The sequence below is a fragment of the Pterocles gutturalis genome, unplaced genomic scaffold (genome assembly GCF_000699245.1).
Source record: "Pterocles gutturalis isolate BGI_N339 unplaced genomic scaffold, ASM69924v1 scaffold23769, whole genome shotgun sequence".
NCBI lineage: Eukaryota > Metazoa > Chordata > Aves > Pterocliformes > Pteroclidae > Pterocles > Pterocles gutturalis.
Genome location: NW_010133847.1, coordinates 1 through 16,002, shown reverse-complemented (window position 1 = coordinate 16,002; position 16,002 = coordinate 1). Strand labels below are relative to the sequence as shown.

General features: G+C 39.0%; 1 protein-coding gene across 1 annotated transcript; it reads right to left on the bottom strand.

The window, feature by feature from the left end:
* Positions 1–297: 297 nt before the first annotated feature.
* Positions 298–12,266, bottom strand: LOC104467572 (Down syndrome cell adhesion molecule-like; the record flags this gene model as incomplete). The annotated part of the gene is made up of 4 exons (XM_010081398.1): positions 298–600; positions 5,271–5,468; positions 9,250–9,399; positions 12,151–12,266. Coding segments are annotated over 4 exons (767 nt in total), but the record flags the coding sequence as incomplete, so codon positions are not given.
* Positions 12,267–16,002: the final 3,736 nt, after the last annotated feature.

Sequence of the window (16,002 nt, the reverse complement as noted above, 5' to 3'; positions counted from 1 at the left end):
ATATATACCCCCATATGGTCTTATTTATCCCAGAAGAGTCTATTGCCTGACAGCTGCAGTGGTAGAGGACACTTCCTTTCTATTCCTAAATTTCCATGTTCATCATTTTTCTGTATAAGGGAGAATATACTCAAATGTTATATTATCTGGGACAAAAAGCAATGATCTTTGTTACTAGTAATAGGATATATTGTGCACTTTCTTTCTTCCTTGTGATATACCCTCTCCTGTTAACCAGCCTAGGCATGTGGTGAAATGCTCACCCCAAGGACCAAAATGTTACCTCTAATGTCTCACCTGGCCGGTGTGCCTTTGGAACTGCCATGTTCATCACTCGCCCTCCATCCTGAGGTTTGGGTGGGGATGCGGTAAACCTGCAAATCCCCGACTCTGACGGCGTGCTTGAGGTCAGACTGTCTGTGTAGTCATTAGTCCCTGCCGTGAGCTGCTCCGACGATGTGTCTGATATGAAGCATTCTGTAATGGTGAACTTGGCATGTCTCAGCTGCTCTTCCATTTTTGCGTGCTCATATGCTCTTGCTAGCTCTTCGTATGTTGAGGAGGCACTTTCTGTGGACACCATGCTGCTTCTTGCTCGATCTGAACATCAGAAATATAAGTAATTGGAGAAAGAAAACATCTGTGCAACCCTTTTTTGGAATAAAAGCTATGAACATGATAGTATTCCTTAATAAAATGCGGAGCCCTTGAAATTATCAAGGTGATTTAAATGAGTCTGCTTCACCATGTCTGCATAATTTTTAGTTTAGTCAGTTACTTGGTTATTACAGGTAATCTAAAGTGAACTCTTATTCAGCTAGCAACACTATGTGGCTTAGCATTACATTTGTGGTTTAGTAGAAATAACCTTTGACACATGAAAAAGGTTACTTTTTTTTTTTTTTTTTTTTTACAAAAAATCATTTATCTAAAAGTTAAGTGCCTAAAAATGTGAGAAACTCACAAAACAGATTTCAAAAAATGAGGAACAGCTCCTTTATATCATCTTTTTAATGCATCTCAGAAATCTTTCTGTGAGTTGGTGTCTAGGTGAGAAAGGATAATCTTTCTGTACCTGTTTCAATCTTGTATCTTTTTTTTTTTTTTTTTTTTTTGAGAAAGCCCTGAGGACAAAGACCAAATAGAAAGGCCGTGTCTCTCAGACGTTGCATTGTCTCTGACTGTCCCAGACACCAGATAAAACACTAACTCATTTCACACAGAACAAAGGTCTTAAGAAAATATTGTTTGGTAGCTACCAGCCTGAAGTCATTCAGGTGCTTTTTTCATTAGCTGCTGAAGCTAATGGGGGCTTCATATTTGACACACAGGCTATTATGACCTAGAAGCTGTTCTTTTCTGCTGATGAATTTCTGAGAATATCAATATTTCTTAAACAAACACTATTATTGAAGGTGTAAATGTCTACTGATACATTAAAAAAAAGCATTCTGGAAATGTAGTGCTCATTTCTGTGGGGACAAATGAGTGGTCTGTTGCACCCATCACACTTCAGCTTCAGTGGCTGGAGGAACAGAGTTAAAAGGTCCACAGGCAGAAGCCATGTTTTATCACAAGATCTGTACAATTTCAGACATTGTAGGTGATGTTCAATAAACATGCACAATGCAATAGCTGATTCATGAAAATGTGACTCCTACAACAGCCAGAGGCAACTGTGTTGTTATTGCAAATCTTCATCTTTTTTATTGTGTGCTAGGATCCTTGCATCCATTTTCATTGTGCACAAAGAACAACACTCCTGCCACCTGTAAATAGGACCATACATTGTTTAAAATGACAAGTACTTCTACGATAGGCTGTAACTTGCTTAAGATTTTGAGCTGGCCAGAACTTAAACAAGGCTTTCCCCCACCCACCCCTCCACCCCAGAGAAAACATAATTCTGATCAACTGGAAACTCCTGGAAGGCTTCAGGTGCCCCGTGCCACAGAGCAGTGTCTGTAAATATATATACCATGCCCTAGGGAGACTATTCCAGGAAGAGTCTGCTTGAACACCTACTTTAGATTTTATGAGAGTTCATCCAAGCCCAGGGTGAACTTCATGACACCTATATTAATCACAAAATGTCTAATGGCCTCTAGTTGGAACATTTGAACTTAGTCACTGCTATGAACTGCTGCAATACATTTCTCCTAAGTTTAAAAGCTACTGCTTTGTAATCTGGAATTGTTTTGATAGGAAGTGCTAAATTCTGCCAAATATCAACTGCATCAACTAGACTGAGAAATCTGAACTCCATATTGGAAAAGTGATCAAATGTGTACATTAGTTCCATTGATTCTGGAGCATGTAGTTTGGCTACATCTATTATAACATTTATTTGGAAATTTTAAACTTCTGAAGTACTTAGATTAAACTGACTATTCTTTTCCCAGAAACCAAGTGGCATAATAGAGATACATTTTGGCACAAAAAGAACCCTTTCCTGAGCATGATCTAAAGCTTGCTATCCCTTACATAAATCACTGTGTGTTCAAGGGTAGACACAGAGTAGGAAAGTAGCCATGTTAAAACACAGGTTATGAAGTCTGGTTACAAAAATTCATGTAGTTTATCTATTAAAATACACAGCAAATTTAATTCTCTGCCCTTTGCCCCATGCATTGGAAAATATCATTGGGTGACTGTGCTGGTTTTGGTTGGGATACAGTTAATTTTCTTCATAGTAGCTAGTATGAGGTTATGTTTTGGATCTGTGCTGAGAATAATGTTGATAACACACTGATGTTTTAGTTGTTGCCAAGAAATGCTTATATTAAGCAAAAGACGCTTCCAGCTTCCCAAGTTATGCTAGTGTGCCAGTGCACAAAAAGCTGAGAGGGAACATAGCCAAAGCGACAAATCCAGTGGCCAATGAGATATTCCATATCATCCAATGTCATACTCAGTATATAGATAAAAGGCAACCGGGAGGCTGGCTTTCTCTCTCTTCTGGGATTGCAGTTTTGGGACTGTCTCTGCTCCAAAATCAATAGCCAGGAATGGGCGGGACCTTGACCAGCAGGTGGTGAGCAGTTGTACCATATATCACTTCTTTGTATATTCATTTATTGTTATTATTATAATTATAACTTTTAATTTTGTTTCGATTATTAAATTTTTCTTATCTCAACCCACAAGTCTCCTTACCTTTACTCCTCCAATTCTCTCCCTGTCCAACCAGGCAGAGAGGGTGAGTGAGTGCCTGCAGGGTGTTTTTTGGCAGCTGCCTGGGTTTAAACCACGACAGTAACAAAGTGTTACAATACATGCAAGAGCACCTGAAATCTGGAATGTCTCCAAAAAGGCTTTCTAAGATAACATTTGCTATTTATATCTGTCTCTGAATAGCTATTAGAGTTACTTGTTAAAGTCTTAGCATAATTCTACGTGAAGAAATCAGGATGAAGTTTGTTGTCTGGCTAGAGGTATCTATTGAATGCTGTTACCCTACGGAGACAACACAGAGGTCTGAAAGTTTAACAGAATGAATCGTGAAAAGATGAGAACTCCAACCTACAAATTATTTGATATAATGGAAGTCAGATGCTTGTTCTTATATAGAGAATAAAACCAGACATACTGGTTTTCATGGTGAAAGGCCAGTCACTCATACTCCTTTGTAGCTCTAACACATAGTGTTTTCACGTGACAAACACTTTTCCCCTAAAATCATGATAGAAGGCAGGCAATTCCTTTTGAGAAGGCCAGAGTAAGCCTGGATTCACTTCCATCAGGCATACCTTTGAACAGTATTTTACCTTTCTTCGTATTTAACTTTTATTAGATTTGCTTTGTGATTGGTATTCTGCTTAATAATTTACTAATTAATTTGCCTTGTCACTTATTCAGTGGAGGGCAGAGGAGAAAGCTTTTTTTTCAGTTATAATTGCATTTATTATGTGAAGACATCAACAAGAGATGAAGACTGTAGACAGAATATTCAGTGTCTCTCCACTTATCATCTAGAGGAATAAAACCTATGCTGTTTCTCAGGAAAATCAGAGCTAGCTTCTGCATTATTCAGTGATATGTATGGATTTTGATTTGGACTTTAATTCCAGATTTTCCCCTCTCATTTTTTCTGCTTATGTTGTGGTTTTGAACAAAGACAGTAGCAAACAAATTCCACACAGCTGCTCTCTCACCCCCTTCCTGGGGATGGGGGAAACAAGTAAAGGGGTAAAGGGAAAAGAGACTCACTGGTTGAGATAAGAACAATTTAATAGCTAAACTACAACAACATTGAAAATAATTATAATAATGGTAATATATACAAATATACAAACACAAATGAGTGATACACAGTGCAACTGCTCACCACCTGATGAACAAGGCTCAGGCTATTCCCAGCTAATGATCCCAGAGCAGATAAAGTCCCAAAACCATAATGCTGGAAAAGAGATAGGAGACCAAGAGTCTGAGAGACCAAGAGCTGACCAGGAGAGCAAAATGACCCTGAGAGAGGCGGAAATGACCCCAGAGAGTGAGAACTTCCAGGCAGATCCTTACCTGTATACTGGGCATGATGTACATGATATGGAATACACCACTGGCCGATTTGGGTCTCAATCCTAAACCTAAGGCCAAATCTGAAAGCGCTAATTGGGACTGTGGTCCCTCCCAGCTTCTCCTGCACCTGCAGACACTGGAACAGCAGAAAAACTGAAAAGTCCTTGACTGTCCTGGCAGCAACTATAAACGTCAGCATGTTACCAGCCTTCTTCTCAGCACAAATCCAAAACACAGGTTTTTACTAGCTGCTATGAAGAAAGTAAACTCTGTCCCAGCTGAAACCAGGACAGCTTAGAATAAACCCTATGAACATATTACATGAATGGGAAAAGGAAAATACTAACCTCAATATAGCTTAAACCTTAAAACCATTCCAGCTATGACTCAGGTATACTCTTGGTGGCTAATACTGCCCCTTCCTGGTTAATGCCCTTTCATGCAAAAAATTCTCCTACTTTTTCCTTCAGATACAGGAAGTAGAGCACTTCAGGTACAGGAAAAATTAATACCATGTCTTTCAAAGGACTCCAGTATACATGTGTTGCATCAGAAACTATGGGCACAATATTTGTTATAATTAGCACTATATATATTTGTGGTACCCCTTATAAATAGCCTACAGAAAAACACCTTAGCAAAGCAAAAATAATGACACCTAAGCACCAGATGAAGTACATCAAGGACCAAGAAGGTTACTGCAGCTACTGCTGTCCCATTTTCACAGCACAGCCCTGCAGAGAGCCCCATACCTGTGTCTTGTGAGGGGCTGACGCTGTAGCTGTCGCTTTCCTTGTCCACTGATCCTGCTGGCCTGGGGGTGGGCAGCCTCCAGTCTGTGGTGAGGGTATGAGCTGATATGGTAGGGTGAGGTCTGTTGAGAGTCCACTGACTAGCATAGCGGTTGCGAGCTGCGGGTCCGGTTTTGGCACTCCTCCTTGTGGTAGGATCTGTGATGAATAACAGAGAGGATCTTTGCCACTTGGCTCTTGAACTGGTAAGGAAACAAGCCCTTTCAGAAGGGGAAGGCCAGTGAAATAATGTTGGATAAAAAAAAACCTCACAAAACTTTCTTTGTGATGAAAAAAAATGAACAGTGAAATTACTGTTCGTTAACAAACTCCTAATGCTTTTTTGAAATACCCTCTTTCTAATTAAACAATACATTTTAAAAAGGGTGCAGCTGAAGAGCTGAGAGCCCCACCAGTCTCCCATTGACACATTAATTATCCCTTTACTATACCTGTACCAAAACCACTTTGAGATGTGAAAGAGCACAAGGCAAGTACATCTGGTCAGGGATTTCACAAGCCTCAAGCAAAGTCTAACGTAAATTACCACCATAGATATGTCTTCAAAAACACCCTACACCAGGTACCTGCTCTCAGTTTGTAAATACATGTGGTCAGGAATGTGGTGATATAATTTCCTATTCTGGATATTTTACTAATAATTTTACTATATTACAATATTAACTAACTGCAGATTCCCTGTTGTTTGTTGTTTTTTTTTTTTTTTTTTTTTAACAAGTAGCCAAGACATAAAACATAACCTGTAATGGTGTCATCAGAGTTTTGCTACAAATGATTTAACTGTTTTAAAAAGATTAGTAAATAAATACAATTTCTTAAACTTTAAAAATAATCTGCTACTTGTTTAAGGTCAGGGTGTTTTAGATTTTATTATCCTAGAGATAATATGGTGACCAAGGGAGTAAAAGCAAACTATCTGCCACAATTGACCTCCTTACTTTTGTTAATAAACAGTTCTTCTGTAAAAGCAAGGCTTGAACTCCCTAACAAAGCACGTGGAGTAGAAAAATCATTATGTGGCAAACAGAAAGTGACAAAATCAGCACTGAAGGATTTCTCTTTGAAGCTTCTGAAAGGGTATTACTAACAATAGAGAGAAAGGATATTAGAAATTAAAAATTCAGATCTATTGAAATGTTCTTTGACATCCAAATGGTGAAAGTGTCAGTCTTTGAGGTAAGAGACTTTAACAGAAGCAATTTAAAGAAAAAAACAATACTCAGATGACTCTGAGCATTGTTTCTACCTAAGCATTCCCAGTACGAATTTGTATTCTGCTCCTTCAAAGAAATAAGGTACTTATTTACAAACGCCAGCTATGCTCTGATCCTTCTCCTGTTTCACATCTTCCCTCTACAGCAGTGGAAAAATATGAATCCAGTGCCATTGATAACTGATCCCCCTGGTGGTGCAACACATAGCTGCCTTACATGGATAACCTCCAAAAACACGCTTGGAATGATGTGACCAGCCTGTCAGTATAAACCACCGCTTGTACCAGCTGCGGAAAGTTGGCTGTCATGTAGCCAGAAGTGAGCCTCATGTCTGCTTCAAGGGAAGACTTGAAGGTGAGGAGAGTGCTGGTGGAGAAACTCTTGTCACTGTGCTGGGCTGCTTGGTCTGGAGAAGAGAAGGATCAGGAGGATCTCATCAATGTATATAAATACTTGAAGGGAAGGTGCAAAGAGAACAGAGCCAGGCTCTTTTCAGTGGTGCCCAGTGGCAGGACCAGAGGCAATGGCCACAAGGTGAAACACTGGAGCTTCCCTCTGAACATCACAAAACATTTTACTGTGAGGGTGGCTGAACACTGGCACAGGTTGCCCAGAGAGATGATGGAGTCTCCATCTTTGGAGATATTCACAAGTCATCTGGGTATGTCCCTGGGCAACTGGCTCTAGCTGACCTTGTTTTAAGCAGAGGGTTGGACTAGCCAGTGCCCAGAGGACCCTTCCAACATCAACTGTTCTGTGATTCTGTGACTCAGAAGACTTTAATTAGCAACTTGAAGGAGGTGGGAGAGCCCACTGCCAGCACGCAGGAGGTCAGTGCTCGTCCTGCTGAGCATGTGCTGAGCAGTAGCACTGCACCAGCTGTGCTGTGCCTGCATAAGGAATTCTGTAGCACAGATGCATCAAGCTCCAGAGCTGCCTGTGTGATGGAAAACAGCACACATCTGGTGCCCTGGCTGTTAAGCCGTCTCTGCTGCCCTACGCTGAAACATAACTGTAGAGAGCTGAAGTGAGCAAGGCAAAGGTTCACGAAGCATACCTCTTTTATAAATAAATACAAAAGAACTAGGGAAGAACTTAGAAAGGTCTGTAAGGGAATATTTGTCAATCACTGAGTGTGAGTGTGCTCAGACAGGAGGATCCATAATCTCTGAGCCACCCAGACGGGCACTGCACCCCTCTTCACAGAGAAAGCTTGGGTCAAGTCAAAGTCTCATAGCCCAGCCTCTGTGCAAGTTCTATTAGTGTCTTAAATACAGAGAACACAACTTGTAAGTCTTTGACCTAACCCTGCGCCCTGCTGCAATCAGATCTTTAGTGCATAATAGAAGTGATGGTGGATTTCTATTTCCAAAGCTGGGCTGGACACAGATCATACTCCCACACATGAGTTAAACCCCAGTGTAATCTGAGGGAAGTCTCTCCCCGACTTCAGTGGACTGAAGCACATAACGACACACAAAAAAGGGATTAGGAACGGAAGATACTGGTGCTATAAAATACTGTGGTGTGGTATAGACAGGCAATTTTGGGCTAGTGCTTCTCTCCTTATTAGAAAAAGCAGGGTTGGAAAGAAATGGAGAGTCCACGGTTTACTCAGATGATCTTGATCTGCTAGTGTGAAAAAAATGATATGATTTTTTTTTGCTCTTAGTGAGCAGGTTAGCCAGCATATACATGAACTAAAGGAGAGAGAAAAGAGTGGTACCAGAAAGAAAACAAATGTCATATCTTGACTTGACTCTTCTCATTCAAATGCCATGACTCTCCATAGAGGAAAAAGAAAATCCAGATGATGGTGCCAATTTAGTCCTCCAGAAATAACTAGCTTTAGCTTAAAACTGTCAGAGATAGAAAAGCAGCAGAGTCAGTACTAGAACAGCTATCATTTATAAAATCTGGGGTGGAAATGAAGATGAAACAAAGATTTTTCAGTGATGATGCACAGATAGGCTTTCAATATTTATATTCACTGAACTCACCCAGTAAACAAATTCTGAAATGGTCAGGGGATAGAAATAATGCAAGAGATTTTAGAAATTGCACACTGCTTGTGCACTATACTTCAGTAATATTCCTTAACTCATGAGTATTCCTTTGATCTAGTGATTTTCTTTTACATAGATATGGAACACATTCACGAGAGAAATTAAGAATGGATTGCAGCAGTATATTAATTTATTATTTAATCACTATAAGAATAACCCAACATGAATATATCTGGGAAATGTAATTTACCATAATAACTAAAACTGGAAATACAATCTTTTTCAGAAAAGCAATAATGAGAAATTTATTTCTTGCTTCATGAAGAGGTAAGGAGGGAAGACCTATTTTGAAATACAATAAAGATTGATCACTGAAAAAAATATATATTAGACACTAAAAGCCATTAAGGTAATTTACTCAATAAATTCTAGAAATTAAAATCTAGCATGAATTTGGTTTAATGAAAGCCAGGTGTGAATTATTTCAAATTACACCTACATTTCAGATGCATATGCATTTTTTAGCATATTGAATCACTAAATGCAATTGTATAAGAAATGTTCTCTGCTGACCTAAATAGAGTTCTCTCAACTTTCAGACTGAAGAAAAAACCCCATGAGAATACAAATGCAGGAACACAGCATTAATTTTCTTATAGCTTTCTCCTCTCCAGATAACATATTCTCTTGTATGCTTACTTGTGCCTGGCCGGGCATCAGAAACATCCACCAGTGGTCCTGTAGCTTGTGACACGGACTGGTAATGTACTGTGTGGGTGACAGTCAGTGACTTCTGCTTAGATGTCTCTCCAAAGTCAGCATCAGTGAGCAGAACTGTTGATCTGTCATCTGTAAGCAAAAAACACATAAGATACTGAGTAACAAATTTTGGGTTTACCTTCATAAGAGCTTTACAGCAAATCCCCAGCCTTATTGTCAGCTGGGCGCCACGACTGACAGTGGCAGCTCTCTTCTCTCTGCAGGACTGAAGATGGCTTTGAAGTGTGTACCACAGCTTGGGAGCCTCTGGGTTTAAACTCAAAGTTCATAGAAGACTAAAGAATAAGTGTAATTTTCATGTCTGTCTTTGTGATTTCACCTTAGAGATGTGCAACTGAAACAGACTATTAAGCATCTTTCCAAAAAGCTAAATTGTGAATAATTATTTTTTGCCGTAATTTCTTGTTTCCCATCTGTTGAACTCTGCCCTTTTCCTCTTCATTTTCAGAGCTCAGCTGAGCTTTTCAACATATTCAATTTATTCATTTTTATTAACATAATTACTAATGTCCTCAGTGAAATCACCCATGTCTTCCCAAAAGGATTGTTAGGTAATGTCGCAAGCTAACCCTCTACCAGTCAGCTTTTTCTCCAGAGACATAATATTGCAGAAGGGATGGCCATGACCCAAGACTGTTCTTAAGGAGCTGCTTATTTTTAAGCGCTTGAGTACTGTAGTGAAGACAATGGAAATATACTTGCAGGCCAGGTAGGCATCCTTAAGTCCAGTGTTTTGCTGTTCTGGAAACTAAGGGCTAAGTCCTACCAGCTCTCTCTGCAATGAGCCTCACTCCTGTAGGCTTGAAACAGAAACTTGGGGAGCTTTGTGAGAGATGTGTAAATTTCTCTCTACATTGTCAGTCTAGCTGACAATGGGCTTTCCTGCAGCTGCAAAGAAAGGTGCAAGGTGAAGCCTAACTTTGGGAAGGACTGGAAGAAAAAGGTGAGCACTGACCTTTACTTCTATAAGGTTCTGCTGCCTATTGCTTCCCTATGGAGTAGGATATATTCACCAAATTGCCACACAGGCCTTGATCCCTGCAGAAAGCCAGTGCTACACAGCACTTACATATTTTTTTTTTTTTTTTTTTTAGTTGTGATCTCTGTACTGTAGCTCTTTTCTCCAAAGAGGAATCTGGTCTACTCAATCATGGAAGGCTTAACAGTGATAAATCTTCCACTGACTCTGTGCTTGCAGAACAATTATCTGCATGCTATTAGATTTTCTTTTGCATTCTTTACAATCTTTTTGTCCATTCATAACAGTAATAAAAGTCACAAGAAGTTCCTGCTATGATGTTCTACATAGCTTTGTATTCCTTTTCTAAGGGGACTGGCAGCAGTGGGGTTTATGTCCATTTACTAGTCAGCAGAGGTTGATCCACTTTGTCTAAGCATTCCTGTTTTTTTTTTTTTTTTTTTCCTAACTTGACAAGACACCATTAAGGTGAACAGTTCTACACAATAACATAACTAGCATTTTTTTTACCCAGAGAAGGCCATAAATAGAATGTGCGTTATGAAATCAAATTACTCTGTCTCTGGCAAAAGATGAGCTCTTATTCAAGTTGGAAATAAAGCCTCTTGGCAGTAAACTATGTCAAAGACTGCCAAAGTGCCTTCTTATTCTGACTGCTATGTGGAGAGATGGTTATTACAAAGGCACTGATCGCATTGCTGTGGTTAAGGCACTAATGGTATTTCCACTGTAATCCCCTATTGCTCAACAACTGTAACTCAAAAGTAAAAATGGTGTTTAGGATGAAGGTTGCCATAAAAGACTGCATCAGAGAGGCAAACTTGGGGAAGCCCAAATCAGGATTTTAACAAGTCTGTATTTCAGATGAAGTGTAGGTCTTGTTTTCAAATCTGCAGTGCAAACTGTGAAATGTCCTCTGAGGCCACCCCACCATTCCAGACTGACAGCAAGTGTGAAAGGGTATGGGGCTAAAGTAGCTCGTCCCTCCCAAGTGCTGGACATGGACCGGAGATGCCTGTCTTCTTCTCTGGCCACGTCGTCCCTGGGATGCTGTTACATTCTCAGCCATCACAGTTTTCTTCTACACAGATTTTGATCCAAGAAAGTTAGAAGTCTAACAAGATCAGTCATTCTGGAGGGTTTTGCCATGGTGTGTACCCATACAGTCAGGAAATCAGGTTGCATTTTTATTCTGTTGAGATTTCAGACCTCTTGTGTTTAAATTATTTGGAAAATAACCCAACACTAAACAATTCTGTTTTTCATGACACTTCAGCTATGTGCCAACCACATGAGAAATCTTGTTTTCTGTTTGTGTGAAAGAGTTCAGATTTAAATTCTGCATAGATACACAAAAGCTGAAAACTGATCAAAATGTTGAAATATCATTTGATATGAACAGGTGGATGCAATATGCAACGTATAGGTTTTAGAAGTTGGCTGTTGCAAATCTTTAAATACTGATGTAGTAGTTTCAAAATTTCATTTTCCTTATAAGTAATGTCAATGATCCAACTGTCTAGTTAAAGCCAAAATAGAAATCAAAATGAAAATCGGAAAACTTCCAGTCTTCATTTACATTTTCTTCCAGCAGCTCTTTCCACCAGCTTAATTTTCCTGAAGTCCTGCATTATTTTAAATATTGTACTGATATTATTGAAAGTGGAAAATTATTCAAAAGGGAGGTAAAAAAAATCAATTCAATTTTCAAATGTGGTGAATTACTTTGTAACTCTTTTTTCTTGATGTGTGCAGTGAGGGGGAAAGGTATGGGATGAAGGAAATACACCTGAAGTGCCCATTACATTAACCAGTTAAAACAAGTCCAACAAGAGTTTTACCAATAGTCTCCATTGTGTCCCTCTCCTCAATCAGAAGCTGTGCTCTGGGAATGTCTATGTGCATCCTCAGTGTTTGCTGCTGCTTATTAAGTGTATCTGATGTCCTGGTGTTCTTGCTGAAAACAAAGGAGAGGCAAACACGTTAACATTTAGCATAAATGAAAAGATATTTGCAAACTATCTCAGTTTAAATCTGTTCGGCTCAAACAAAAAATAATATAGCCATAATCAGCACAATACTCATACATCTTATTTTCCCCCCTTCATTACAAGCACATGGTATTAATTTATTGCACATGACAAACAGTTAGATGAGTGCACAGTGTTGAGGGATTTGGTCTATTCTTTATCAGCAGAGATATGAAAATTTCATACAATTTTCTTCAAGTGTTTTCATATAATGAAATTAGTAAAAACACCTTGGAAGATGGAATTTTTCTTTCATTCCTTATGAATATGAGCAACAAAACACAGGAAAATGATGTCTTGAGTAATTTCTAATTATTTTTTAACCTTTTATTATTTTTCATTAGATAAATTCCAAATATCACTAGAATTGATAAATGAAAAAGCAAATTAATATCGAGGGAATCCATTAATAAATTACACAAAATAAATAAAGGTTTTAATCCCATTGATGTTCCAAGACTAAAATTGCAAATCTTGTTTACATTCATGGATTATTTCTAATTGATTGATGCAATGTTCTAAAAAAGAACATAAACCAATTATTCTATCATCACACAAATTGAAACAATTTCATTTTGAAGTTTGTGTACCAGAAAATAACTTCTTAAATGAGCTGTCTGACAAAAGCAAATGAAAATGGAGAGTAAAACTGAGGGCTACAATAATTTCTAGTACAGAGCTTAAAGCAAGAAACCTTCAGACTGTGCTAAAAACCCAGGAACTTTTGGTCCTTTCAGATGTAATTACTCTTTGGAAAAGAGGAAATATTTGCAAACACTTCTTTACACAGGGAGACAAATCAGCCAGTAGTGTGATCCAAGCACTCACACTTCAAAGAACTTTAAAATCCAAATGTAGGCTCATTTTCTAGTGTGAAATAGCAGTAGATCACTTGGTTTAATTCTCCTTTGGCAATGAATTATTGCTATTAATGGAATCAGCAGAGGAATATTAAACTGCTTGATGATAAGCTCACTTCTCTGCTGAACATAGGAGATGAATGCATATGTGATGAGCCCAAACCTCTAGACAAGTTGCCTTAACTTCCTGCCGAGTCTCCACGTGAGCAAGACCTAACTTTTGCAGTTTTGGAGGTTGTCTTAGCGTCCTTTTTATGAGGAATTTCCTTGTCACATTGTCAGTAATTCTGCTCCAAATCCAAGAGTGAGATCTGCAAGATACACAGGTACACCTCGCTGGCTGACTCCCACCTTCTGGCTTTCCCTGCTCTTGTGGTATGCAGTTTTTCCACTATCTATGCATCTCAAACTTTAATGTCTCTGTCTTTACCTGGGTAGTTAGGTGGTAGTTGCCATCCTGTACAGATGGATAGCTGAAATGCATTCAGCCAGTCTACAACTGGTGCCTCATTCAATCATTATGAAAGCAAAACATCAGGAGAGCTACCAAAGGGCTTCTAGACTTGTCTCCATGTATAATCAGTGCAGAATTGTCGTCATAGTGTCTTTTTAACCACATAAATTTTTAAAGATGTTTAGGATCCTAAAATGCAGATAAAATCCACAGTAATGTTCTAAAAGTCTCTGCAATGTCTTTGCATGGATTAGATGCCACTCTTCTACTGGTTTCCACTCAACTTGCTGAAATGTGAGGATAATCAGAGACTAATGTATTATCTGCATGCTGAATATGCTTGAATACATGCCCTTGAAAAGTCAGACTAGTCTGGGCTTGTCCAAGATCATAGAGCAAACCTGTGATCACACAGGAAACTGAATTTCTGAGGTCCAGTTTCACTTATTAATTAATAATCCAAGTTATTGGATAGATGCAATCAGATATGTATAGATTCTGTGCAATACATAATTGAGTCTAATAAATGCATCACTGCACCCCTCTTTTGCTTGCCAGGGACACAAGACAAAGGGACAAAATCAGGCACCTTTCTCAGAGAATGCAGATCCCATAATTCTGATGAGGGCCAGAAGGTCTTCCGCAGTACAAACTCTCTATATTCTTACTATTGCAAAACACTCATGTGCACAGAAAGCATTGCCTGGACCACAGAGAGCAGGAGAACAGTTCCCCAGGTTTGCAGTTGTATTGCTCAATTGCCAAGAGGGAATTATGAATCCCATTTTTTGCTCCAGGGATAGTTTTATGGAAGATACGTGGAAGGCTCTTCAAGCTAGAATGGGAATCCAGGCCTGTCGATATTCAGGGAAATTCTGTACTATGCTTGAGACTTATGCCTTGTCTTGTGTGATCTCTCTCCTCTTCCATATAGGTCTAATAAATTCTCCTGTATGCAAGCAGCATGGAGTGTCCAAACACAGAACAGAAAAGTACCAAGAGGGTTGCTGCTGATCAGCATGCTCTCTGTTTCTGGCTCGAGGAATTCTGAATTATTTTCTGCAGACCGAAACAGCTGAACTTTCAGATGATAATAACCTGAAGTGCCAATGGCAATTAAGTGCCTGTAGAACTTGCCAGCAAAGCAAAGATTTTCAGGATTGCAATTTTGAAGTTTGCTGCCCAAGTATTTTCAAAACTGTGAAAATCCAGGCATCAGAGAATATTCAGTCTGGTGGATGAGTCCAATGACTAATTCTTTAAAGGGAGGAAACACATCTACCTGTATTTTTCTTAACCTACAGATACAAAATTCCCAAACTTAAACATGTGCTATGGCTATTCTTTACCAGTATTTCTTTTCAGTAAAGATCTGTCTTTACTTGTGTATAATACAACTCATTCCCTCTGGTTCAATGAGTTTCTGAACTCCAAACTGTTAAAGGCTGGGAGCCTGTGTGGGGAATGAGTCAGTATATATTTGCTATAGTCTTCTACTCTAGCTGGGTGTCTTCTTTTGGCCACTATGAAAGACAGCTACTCGGGTATCTGGGCCTTTGGGTCTGACTGAGTACAGGTTTCATGTACAGTCTGGATAAATAAGCCTTTTTCCAGAGCAAGTACAGTGTATAATACATTTTAGAGTGTGCATAGCTAAAAGAATATGTAATCTTTCTGGATCTTTAATAAAAAAAACCACTTGAGTGACTGAGAATATCTGTATGCTCAGGAGAGGGTTAAACTTATCAAGCTAGTTATGGAAAGGGATTAAATATGGTGCTCTGTAAACTCAAAGTCCTTGGCAGAGAGTTAGGCCACCTCATGGTTTCCTGATGTCTAAGCTGGTTGTTAGAAAACCATACGGAAAATTGTGTAAAAAATCAGACTGACAGAGCGGTATTCGGGCAGAAAAGCATACTCACCTTGTGTTCAAAATTAGAAAGCTCAGTCAATTGCTATACTAATTCACGGTGAACTGTTACAAGGAAGTTGACTAGATCTATGCTTTCCCTCAAAATAAACATAAAAAAGCTGTGGTTGTACAGCAGCAAGGATTTTTATTTGCTAGTTTAACGCACTGGCAACAAGTTGTTTCAGCTCCCATTAAACTGCTAACTACTGAGGTTTATCCTGCCCCCCAGACATTTGACTTGCACAGCCAAAGCCAGTGACTTTCAAAGCAAAGAGTAAAGCTCCATTCTTAATCTGCTTTACACATGCTCATTAAAATTTTCTCAAAGGGAAAGATACACAAAGCTCTTGCCATCCCTCACACCTTCCCACCAAGAAAGGAATCATCTTTTCTGCTTTCTGTCTAATAATTAAATCACAGAATCACAGAATCACAGA